Raw genomic sequence first — 12,115 nt, forward strand, 5'->3', positions numbered from 1 at the left:
AGACCCCAAACAATTTTTTAAAAATTCGTAAAACTTTGAAGAAAGGATACTTCACCTCACGAGTAATGACCTTGATCAATAACATAGAACATTACATCGCAGTACAGGCCCTTCGGCCCTCGATGCTGCGCCGACCTGTGAAACCAATCTAAAGCCCAACTACACAATTCCATTATCATCCATATGTTTACCCAATGACCATTTAAATGCCTTTAATGTTGGCGAGTCCACTACCATTGCAGGCAGGGCATTCCATGCCCTTACTACTCTCTGACTAAAGAACCTACCTCTGACATCTGTCCTTTATCTATCTCCCCTCAATTTAAAGCTATGACCCCTTGTGCTAGCCATCACCATCCAAGGATAAAGGCTCTCACTGTCCACCCTATCTAATTCTCTGATCATCTTGTGTGCCTCTATTAAGTCACCTCTTAACCTTCTTCTCTCTAACGAAAACAGCCTCAAGCCCCTCAGCCTTTCCTCACAAGCTCTTCCCTCCATATCCTTTGCACCTCTTCTGCACCCTTTCCAATGCTTCCACATCCTTCCTATAATGAACTGCACGCAATACTCCAAATTCGGCCGAACCAGAGTTTTGTACAGCTGCAACATGACCTCATGGCTCCGAAACTCCTCAATTCCTCGACTAATAAAAGCTAACACATCTTACGCCTTCTGAACAACCCTATCAACCTGGGTGACAACTTTCAGGGATCTATGTACATAGACACCGAGATCTCTCTGCTCATCCACACTACCAAGAATCTTACCATTAGCCCAGTACTCTGTATTCCTGTTACTCCTTCCAGAATGAATCACCTCACACATTTCTGCATTAAACTCCATTTGCCACTTCTCAGCCCAGCTCTGCAGCTTATCTATGTCCCTCTGTAACCTGCAACATCTTTCCGCACTGTCCACAACTCCACCGACTTTAGTGTCATCCGCAAATTTACTCACCCATCCTTCTACGCACTCCTCCAGGTCATTTATAAAAATGACAAAACAGATCCTTGTGGTACACCACTAGGTGTAAAAACTGAACTCCAGGCTGAACATTTCCCATCAACCACCACCCTCTGTCTTCTTACAGCTAGCCAATTTCTGATCCAAACTGCTAAATCACCCTCAATCCCATGCCTCCATATTTTCTGCAATAGCCTACCATGGGGAACCTTAACAAACGCTTTACTGAAATTTTACTGAAATAAGTATCTTTTATGTTCAAACAAACTTTAATTTAAACACATAATTAACCACATTAACATCAAAGAACTAGCTTTACAATTATCAGTTAAGCAGTTCTTAAACAAAAGGAAAATCTTGAATTGAAATCTATACCTGCTATTAACTCCAATTAAGCAACACAGTACAGTTCAAACGCCACTTATAAATAAAGTTAACAAACAGGTTACTTGCTAAGCTGTGCAGCGACATTTGGAGAGGGACACGTTTTCAGGACCAGATCCAACACACTTTTGCTCAGCCGAGTAGCATTTGGCAAAACTGCTGTTCGACTTAAAATCTTATATCAGACTGAAGACCTGGCTCCTCCCATTAATTGCATCATCTGTATCCCGCTAATGTTTTGCTTAACTTGGACTAAAAAAGTTATCTACACTCCAGGGAATCTCCAGCAGTTGAAACACGATTCCACTCTCGTCTCTGTAACCAATGAAGTGGTTGGAATGAATGATCACCTCACCTTTTACACCTCTTAATTGCATCTTTAGCAGACACGTAATCTGGACACCTTAACTTAGGTTCTTTAATAATATTGCTGCAACAAATATATACCTTAATCCAGGCTTTCAAAACCTTACTGGAACAGATATAAAGTACTATAAATAGCAATTTCTTACATTCATCACATATGTTTACTCAGATCCGAAATGGAAATGATATTTTGACATTTACATCTCTCTCTTTTAGCGATTTGCAGCAGCAAATATCATAATCAATAAATTCATCTGGACATGTCTAAATCAAAGCAGACAGATTTCTTGGCTCTGCTGAGGCCGGGCTTGGACCAATATTTACCCTGCACCACAACCCAGAACATCCGTTCCATCCAGCTGCATCAACATGATAAAACATACGAACACACAAACAAGAAGCAGGAGTCGGCCATTCGGACCCTCGAGCCTGCTCCGCCATTTAATAAATCATGGCTGACCAGATAGTAACTCCAAATCTGAATCCCACCTACACCCCCCCCCCCCCCCCCGGTAACCTATCACTCATTTGCTTGCCAAGAATCTATTCGTCTCTACCTTAAAAATATTCAAAGGCTCTAATTCCACCGCTTTTTCAGAAAGCGAATCCCAGAGGATCACAACCGTCTGAGAAAAAGAAAGTGCCTCATCCCCGTTTTAAATAGGAAACACATTGTGCGGGATTCTCCAGTCTCCGACGGCGAAATCTGGTTTGGCCGGAGAATCCCGGTTGGTGCAGAAATTGGGGGCGCTGCCGCTTTTGCAATGCCCTTCCCCCTACAAAATGACATACTCGCAGAGTACGCCGCATGCCATCGGGACAGCATCAGGATGTCACCTGAGGCCCTGTCATGTGAGAGTGCCTTTAAGAAATGAATGTTTAAGCAATGTTCCTTTAAGAAATGCAGTGATGTCAGAGTGTGGGTGGAGCTGGGCTTTAGATCAGCTATTTTGCAGTTTTTTTAGTTTCAGCTTGAAAAGAGCTTGGGAGTGTCTGTATTTGTAGTGAGCTGGAACTGTTGTGATCTCTGTCATGAAAGACTGTCTCTGGATCATTTGGGTGATTTAAACACATAATAGTAAAGTCTTTAACCAGATGTGTTTCTGTTTAAAGGTGTTAAGTCTCTCTTGGATGTCGAAAGGAATAACTGAAGGATTATTTAGTGTTGTAATATTTTCGGGGTTATCTTTGAAGTAAGTGGGTGTTAAGCGATCCAATGTTTATTTAAAAGGGTTAAGTTGAGTTCATGGAATAAACATTGTTTTGTTTTTAAAAAACATTTGTCCTTAATTGCTGTATCACACCTGGAGAACATGCCGTGTGCTTGGAAAAGCAACAAATACATTAAAGGGGGAGGTTGGTTGGACTCCATGATACATTTTAGGGTTCTGAAAACGCCTCACCCATAACAATTGGGGCTCGAGGGGGATAAAAGTCTATCTATTGGATTAGCTTTTGTGAACTTTAAGACAGTGAAGGATTGTTGCTTTTCCGGGATGGTATTTTAGTTTAAGTGGGGAGAGTGTTGTGAACAATGGGTCTTTCAGAGGCTCTGAAGTTTTTGGGGTTGGACTCGGTGACATGTGATACCTTGCGGACAGAGACTAAACACAGACTGTTGGGTCAGGCAAAAACATTGCAGGTAACATTACCTGACAAAATGCGAAAAGATGAGGTAATTATGGCGGTGGTAAAGCATTTAAAGATGCCTGAGATAGAGTTTCATTCATTGGGAATGGCAAAAATTCAGTTGCAAATTAAACAAATGGAACATGAGAAAGAAGTAAGGCGGTTGGAATTCGAGAGAGAGAGAGAGAGGAAAAAGAAAAGAAGAGAGAGAAAGGAGAAAAGAAAGAACAGCTCCAGCAGAACAAAAAGAAAATGAAAGGGAGATACAGATCAGGGAAAAAGATAGAGAGGGAGTTTGAACTTCAGAAAATGGCCATGAAACATGACAGTCAATTAAAATTGGCAGGCGTAAAGGGAAATGTACAGTTGGATGATAGTGATGAGGATAGTGAGAAAGAGCGTCATAGTCGAAGGCTTGGTGGGAATCTATTAAAATATGTCCAAGCATGGCCAAGGTTTGACGAGGAGGAAGTGGAAGCCTTTTTCATTTCATTTGAGAAGGTAGCAAAACAAATGAAATGGCCACAGGACATGTGGGTATTACTAATTCAAACAAAGCTGGTAGGTAGAGCTGGTGAAGTGTTTGCATCACTACCGGAGGAGGTATCTGGAACGTATGAGGAGGTGAAGAAATCCATCTTAAGTGTCATGAACCAGTGCCTGAAGCTGAGAGACAAACGTTTGGAAACTTAAGGAAAGAATTTGGTCAAACATACATGGAGTTTGAAAGGCTCAAACAGAGTAATTTTGATAGATGGATAAGGGCTTTGAAAATAGACAAAACGTATGAAGCTCTCAGAGAAATTATACTTTTGGAGGAGTTAAAAATCAATTCCTGATGTAGTGAGAACTCATGTGGAAGAACAGAGGGTTAAAACTGTGAGATTAGCAGCAGAAATGGCAGGTGATTATGAATTAGTTCATAAATCAAAGATTGGTTTCCGACATCAGTTTCAGCCGGTGAGGGATAGAAACTGGGGACATGAGAAATACTCAAGGGGTAAAGTTAAAGGTGATCTGATGGGAGACAATAAAGTGAGTGTACCTCAGATTAAAGAAGAAATCCAGGAGGGTGGAAAAGAGATGAAAAGTTTCAAATGTTTTCACTGTAATAAACTAGGCCATGTAAAGTCACAGTGTTGGTGGTTGAAGAAAAGCACTGGGAAGGCTAATGTGGTAAAACAGGATAAGACAGTGGGATTTTTTAGAGTGGTAAAGGAAAGCCCAAGGGAAGCGAAGGAGGTACAAACGATTGTACAGCCTGTTCAAGAAGTAATTGTTAAGAAGGTGCCAGATATCTTTAAAGAATTTACTTGTGTGGGTAAAGTTTACTCGTGTATCAGGAGGAGCAGGTAAAGAAGTCACAATTTTAAGAAATACAGGGGCTAGTCAATCTTTAATGGTCAGAGATGAGGAATTATGTAGTTTGGGAAGAATGTTGCCAGAAAAGATGGTGATATGTGGAATTCAGGGTAAGAGGAGTAGCGTTCCATTATATAAGGTAAGGTTGGAAAATCCAGTGAAGAGTGGTGAAATGGTAGTAGGAGTAATAGAGAAACTATCTTGTCCAGGAATACAGTTTATCTTGGGTAATTATATAGCTGGATCGCAGGTGGGAGTGATGCCTACTGTGGTTGACAAGCCAGTGAAAAATTAGACAACTAAAGGGTTGAAGGACGAATATCCTGGGATTTTTCCGGATTGTGTAGTAACAAGGTCGCAAAGTCACAGGTTAAGACAAGAGGAGAAATCAAAGAGTGAAGATGAGGTTAATGTGCAATTATCAGGAACGATTTTTGATCAGATGGTTGAAAAAGAACAAGAACAGGTGGAGGATGAGGTGGATATTTTTGGTTCAGGAAAATTGGCGGAGGTACAACAGAAAGATGTAGAAATATAATGGATATATCAGAAAGCATATAAGGAAGAGGAATCTGAGAGTATACCAGAGTATTATTACCGTAAAAGTGATGTCTTGATGAGAAAATGGAGACCTGTACATATGCAGGCGGATGGAAAGTGGGCAGAAGTTCATCAAGTAGTATTGCCGGTAAGGTATAGAAAGGACGTGTTGCGAGTTGCACATGAGATACCAGTGGGAAGTCATTTGGGAATAAGGAAAACTCAAGCTAAAATCCAGAAATGTTTTTATTGGCCTGGACTACATAAAGATGTAATTAAATTATGTCAATCATGTCACACATGCCAAGTGATAGGGAAACCTCAAGCAGGTTTAGGTTTAGGACCCCACTGAACAGAGGATCATTGCAGCTTTTGCGCCATTTTTTCGGGAGTAAAATGCTCCTGTTCCCACGCCGCCGAAGCACTTAGTCTCCCAAACGGAGAATCCAGCCCTTTATTTTTAAACAGTGACCCTATTACAATGCTGGAACAGACCCCGACATCTGTTAGGGTATTGAACAGGAACCCCAATCACTTTTTATTAATTTGTAAAACTGTGAGGAAAGGATACTTCACACCAGGAGTGATTAAGAGTGGCACGGTAGCACAGCGGCTAGCATTGTTGCTTCACAGCGCCAGGGATCCGGCTTGGGTCACTGTCTGTGCAAAGTCTTCAGATTCTACCTGTGTCTGCATGCGTCTCCTCTGGGTGCTCCGGTTTCCTCCCACACGTCAGGGCAGCACGGTAGCATTGTGGATAGAACAATTGCTTCACAGCTCCAGGGTCCCAGGTCGATTCCGGCTTGGGTCACTGTCTGTGCGGAGTCTGCACATCCTCCCCGTGTGTGCGTGGGTTTCCTCCGGGTGTTCCGGTTTCCTCCCACAGTCCAAAGATTTGCAGGTTAGGTGGATTGGCCATGATAAATTGCCCTTCGTGTCCAAAATTGCCCTTAGTGTTGGGTGGGGTTACTGGGTTATGGGGATAGGGTGGAGGTGTGGACCTTGGATAGGGTGCTCTTTCCAAGAGCCGGTGCAGACTCGATGGGCCGAATGGCCTCATTCTGCACTGTAAATTCTATGAAATCTATGATGTCCCAAAGGACGTGCTTGTTAGGTGAATTGGACATTCTGAATTCTCCCTCTGTCCCCGAACAGACTCCGGAGTGTGGCGACGCGGGAATTTCACAGTAACTTCATTGCAGTGTTAATGTAAACTACTTGTGACACTAATAAAGATTATTATTATTCAATGCACCAATAGGGAAATGGCATATTAAAACAAACTTTATTATAGTTTGGTATATTATTAACACAGTATTATTATCATATAATTATTAACTTCACAGGAATATAGCGTACAATTACCAGTTAAACAATCTTTCATTGTTGTTGACTGGGGGGAGTTTAAATGTGCTTTCCGTCTGGGGAGTTAATTTGTTTTCAGCTTAGGTGGAGCAAAGGTATTCAGACATTTTGAGAAAGATTTTGAGCTGAGCTCTAATCTGGTTAACCCTTTAGACCACAAGTAAGGTATTTTGCTCTCACCGTAGGATAAAAAAAGATTACTAGTATTTAAAGCAGTGCAGACTTGTCTGAAGACAAGTGGGAAGCTGAAATTGACTAGTGGGAAGCTGAAATTGACTAGTTGAAACAGCTTTTTGAAGACATCCAGCCAGAGTCTGCAAGGATTCTAACAGGAGCCAAATCTGTTCTGGAAAGCGAGTATTACTCTGTACTATTGGGATGTAGGATTGTTTGAGAGCTGTAAGTTTTTTTCTTTCTTGTTATTTAATTGGGATAGTAAATAGTGATTAAGGGTATTGCATTTACTGTAGTGAGTAGTATTGTTTAAGGAGCATTTGAAAGTGATTTTCGGACGTGATGTTAAAGAGTTTAATACTGTGTGAATCATAAAGTTTTGTTTTAAAATACTAAATCCATGTTACTTCATGCAATCACTCCTGGATGGAACGAAGTATTCTTTCTGCACAGTCTTACAAAGCAAACTAAATTATTGGGGTTTTGACCAGAATCCAGGCCATTGTTGGGGTCTGGCCCGGGATCGTAATAGTTAACCTAATCTGCCAATTCAAAAAGTGCCACCTAACTCATTAAAATCCACCATGAGGTTAAAGTTTGGGGGCAATACCACATTTGCACATAAATTCTAAACCAACACAGGGTGGAATTTCCCAGCCCTGCATGGTCAGCTTGCCATTGTGCCTGGCAGGACCTACCAGTCCCGCCAAAGTCAATGGCAATTTACATTCCTCACCCTTTGGGGAACCTGCGGTGGGGATGGACTCTGGCAGGATTAGAAAATTCCGCAGGTGGGAAGGGCTGGAGAATTCTGCCCTGTGACTTCAAATTGACTACCCAAAGCAAACAAAAAATAAATAAGTTCAAGCATTAAACAATTCAACTAAAATTAAATAAACACCAAATTATATCAATGGTATTGTTATATTTACCTCGGGATCAGCCAGCTTGGAGAAGTCTGACTGGCTTCCAATGTAGAATTCAATTCCTTTATAGGCTCCCTCCAGGGTAAGGCCTCGGATCAGGAGTATGGTCAGGACCACATAAGGGAACGTCGCAGTGAAATAAACCACCTGACCATGGAGAGGAGCTTGTTAGATTTCTCTGTATTGCTGGTACAATAGAAGAATAAAAGAGAGGGGAATAGGGAAAGAGACTGCATAAAATTAAGGCCACTATCTGATGAGCCATAATCTTATTGAACAGTGGAACGGGCCATTTGGCCCCTCAAGCCGGTTCCGCGGTTCAATAAGATTATGGTTGATCAGACTGTGGCCTTTAGTCTATATCCTGTCTGCCTCCAGTCCACAAAAATCTTGACTCCATTGCAGGTCAAAAATCTACCGAAGTCCAGTTTTGAATATCTCCAGTGACACGACCTCCACTGATTTCTTGGGCAGAGAAATCTAAAGATTAAAAATGCTCTGATAGAAAAGGCTCCTTGTCATCTCCGTCGTAAATGGAGGCCCCCTTGTTTCGAAACTGTGCACCCAGCTCTAGGTTCCTGCATGAGGAGAAGAATCTTCTCACCATCTATCTTATCAAGACCCCTTCAACATCCGTTTCAACAGATTATTCCACCTTCTTCTCAGCTCCAAGTATCATTGGGCCAGTCCCGCCCAATGTTTACTGAAACGACAACTCCTTTATCTGAGAAATAAGCCAAGGAAACTTTTCTGCACTACTTTCAATGCAAATATATCCCATAAACGAGGAGACCAAAACTGTATGCAGTGTCTTGTTGCGTTCAACAGGCAAGTTATTACATTATCCTTATTGTCATTTGTTCTCTTGTTCAGTTCACTTGCGTAGTTCCACCGGAGCATTGACATGTTGTCTTTGTCAAGGGGTTGAATATTTGACATAATTTTTGGTAGATAGAAATGTTTGATATACTCATTGGTGTCACCAGTTTCTGTGTTGGGTGTGCAGTGAATTTACAAGCTGGTCTTTTTAGAACATTCTTTTCTCTGGGTGGATCATATGAATATGACTGCATTTTACAAGAAGTTTGTTGTCAGCACATTTGGCTTTCCTTCATGCTGCGCCACCTTTATCCAGCCTCGTCAACACTATTCAAAATTTCTCTTCATTTTTTAAGCCAACCCTCCCCCCCCCCCCCACAAGTGTTCACTCAATTCATCCTATTTTGTAGTTTAAAGGGTTAATGCTAAACACGTAAAAAGACAGCCAACATTATCAATGATGCAAGATCAGAAGACAACAGAATATGATGAGAAATCATTCTATGTAGAGCCTCGTACTAAGCCTGTACTGTATATAATATGATGTTCAATAAATGGCAAAGTTTAACAACACAACAAAAACAGAAAATTCTGGGAAAGCTCAACTGGTCTGGCATAAGATGAGGAGGGAAAAACAGAGTTAATGATTCAAGTCTGTCTGACGCTTCTTCACAACTAAAAAGAGCGAGATTTGAGATGGGCTTTATAATGTATAAGAAGGGTGGAGCAGGTGGAACAATGTAGAAGGTCAGGGATGGCTGAGATCTGAGAAATATTGGACAAAGATGGCATGAGTACAAGACAAAAGAAATGTTAATAGTAATGTTGAACACAAAAGCATGTGGTGATAGTGGCATCAAGGTAAGATAGCAGGATATAAGAGGGGGTGGAGCAGGTGGAACAAGGTAGATGGTCAGGGATGGCTGAGATCTAAAAAATATTCGAGAAATATGACATGGGTACAAGACAACGGAAATGTTAATAGTAATGCTGAAGACAAAAGAATGTGCTGATAGTAGCATCAAAGTAAGATAGCAGGGTACCTCAAAAGGAGAACGAAGATCAGTGTTCTTCAAAATGAGATGATCAATGCTCAGTGAAAATGTTATCAACAGTCTAGACTCTAGCATTGTCTGTCAATACAGATGAACAATAACTTCATCAAATGTACAAAACCGATAATAAAATATATTCTTCATGAAACAAATGTTGGTCTAACCGCCTTCCTGGATCTGATCAATAAATTTTACTTTCTCGGCAATGATGTAAGATTACCTCTTCCATTTTTTTCGTCTATATGCTTTTGCATTGATCATTTTATGCATTTTAATGCAAGTATTTATACAGAGAAAACTGGCACCTTAATTAAACATGTTATTGTCATTTCATTGGCAAGTTCTAAACCATTTACAGACCATTTATACTTCAAACATATACTTAAATTACTCTGAATACTAAACACAGACAGAAATGTTGGTGTTCATGATGGACTGAGTTTCTGCTATACTAGGTTGAATTAGAGTAGGGTCACAATGCACTTAACCCAGAGCTGCACATTGTAAATAAATTTAAATAGCACAAATTTATTCCAAATTATTTTTAGGTCATATGCAGGAAAGCAAAATAATGGCAAGTGCCACAAGAGGGTTAACTAAGAACCCAGAAATCCATCAGAATGTTGAAACAGCAAAGCCCCAGGGAAAACATTGTTTGATTGGCATACTGCAAAATGTATATTTGCAAAACATAACCTAGCTTCAAGTGCTTGCAGCTTCAGCTATTGCCATATTAAAGGGGCTGGATGTTTGACACATATATTGGCCAATAAGAAAAAAATTGAGTTTTTTAAAGAAAATGGAAAGTTAGCTGTGAACGACTGTTAACTTCACACGTTTTTTATTCAATCTATTATTCGCATAGGACTCATTGGTTTGTGCAGTGTAAAGTAGGTGAATGGGCATAGTGGTGCCATAGCTTTTCATGAGGGACCGTAGAGGTTTGGGAGAGAAGTGGTGCATGAATGGCATGGATGTAGCATGGGCTATGTGTGCTAGTAAGAGACCAAAGAGAAAGGTACAGGTGAATGAGAATGTCAAAGAAATGGGCACAGAGGTGGAAGTGACAGGTGATGAACTGGGTGTGACACTGAGCTCATCATTCATTGAGGAAGTGGAGAAAGTTGTGGCCTTTGTTTGACCATTTTTTTTTAAACCTTGTATCCTATCACAGACCTTCCCTTTTGTTCTTCCTGCCCCCCTCCTCCAAGCCCAACCTTCTATTGGATTAAAAACTCTTACATTTCTAGCCTTCTTCAGTTCTTATGTAAGATCATCAACATGAAATGTTGGGCAGCATGGTGGTGCAGTGGTTAGCACTACTGTCTCACGGTGCTGAGGACCCAGGTTCAATCCCAGCCCAGGGTCACGGTCTGTGTGCAGTTTGCACATTCTCCCCATGTCTGTGTGGGTCTCATCCCCACAACCCAAATATGTGTAGGGTAGGTGGATTGCCCAATCAAAATTGCCCCTTAATTGGAAAAAAATTAATTGGGTATTCAAAATTTATTTTTTAGAAAATAAGTTAAATGCCTTTGCAATGTTTTTGCTTTTACCTCATGTTTACTCTGTTTTTTTCATTCTCAATGTCCAGACAAATCTTATTTGACAAAGATTAAACCATGACCCGAATCTGCTAAATCACTGGGCCAGTCTGGCCCAGCCTTCCAGAGCAATTGAATATTCACCGAAAATCCCTGAATCAGGGACTGAAACACGTGGAATGAGGAGCACATTTCAGGGGTTTAGGGAATTGCTGTTGTTCTTTTCCTCAGCAGAAAGGTCTTCAGATCTCACTCAGGCCTGAAGTGCTCATGAATTATGGCTCTCCCACTCCCCAAAGAGTCACTGTTGCCGTGAGATAAACCTTCCCAGTTCACTAATGATTCATACATTCTAGTTTTATTCTTTCTGAAACTTGTACTTTATCACTAGTTTTAACCCAATAATTTTATCAAATAATTTTACCTTTCCTGAAGATTTGATTCCTTTCGATAACGCTGCTCCAACAATCAACCGGGCCAGAAACAGACAGAGGGCCAAATACCAGACTATCTCCCCAGTCTTATCTATTGAGCTGGTACGACGCAAAACAACTTTACTAAATAAATAACATAAACACAGACATTATTAGACACAATACATCTGAGTAGTCAATGAAATGTATGGGGATTTGAACAATACCAAATTTAGATTGTGTTTTTTAGAAGCAAATTGTTACCAAGAATTGAGATAACATTTAATGTCCTTCATGATTTCTCCCTTTCTGTTGATGTTTTAAAAGATAAATCTTTGTTTAAACAGCGAGTGCTGATGAAAACTCTCGAGAGATGATTTGATTGAATTCCAGACTGTCCTTCACTGACTTTCTTACATTGCACTGTTCAAACTACCTGGGTTAGTTGTGTATCCCAATGAATTCAGCCCCTTCATATTGTTTAACATGCTCCCTGCTCCCAGGCACTTTCCCCCAATTCAATTACCAGGTCTAGGGGTTAAACGGGTTAAACACAACACCGGATTCAATTA

The 12,115-nt window shown here is 40.7% G+C and overlaps 1 protein-coding gene across 1 annotated transcript in view; it reads right to left on the reverse strand.

The window, feature by feature from the left end:
* LOC140418108 (sodium- and chloride-dependent neutral and basic amino acid transporter B(0+)-like) overlaps positions 1 to 12,115 on the reverse strand; it is an 82,671-nt gene that overhangs the window by 28,737 nt on the left and 41,819 nt on the right. Inside the window, exons 6-7 of the mRNA XM_072501526.1 lie at positions 11,555 to 11,687; positions 7,719 to 7,859 (exon numbers count right to left, since the gene is read on the reverse strand). Coding sequence (XP_072357627.1) covers positions 7,719 to 7,859; positions 11,555 to 11,687 — 274 coding nt within the window. The remainder of the gene's footprint in view (positions 1 to 7,718; positions 7,860 to 11,554; positions 11,688 to 12,115) is intronic.

Source organism: Scyliorhinus torazame, chromosome 5 (genome assembly GCF_047496885.1).
Source record: "Scyliorhinus torazame isolate Kashiwa2021f chromosome 5, sScyTor2.1, whole genome shotgun sequence".
NCBI classification, from domain to species: domain Eukaryota; kingdom Metazoa; phylum Chordata; class Chondrichthyes; order Carcharhiniformes; family Scyliorhinidae; genus Scyliorhinus; species Scyliorhinus torazame.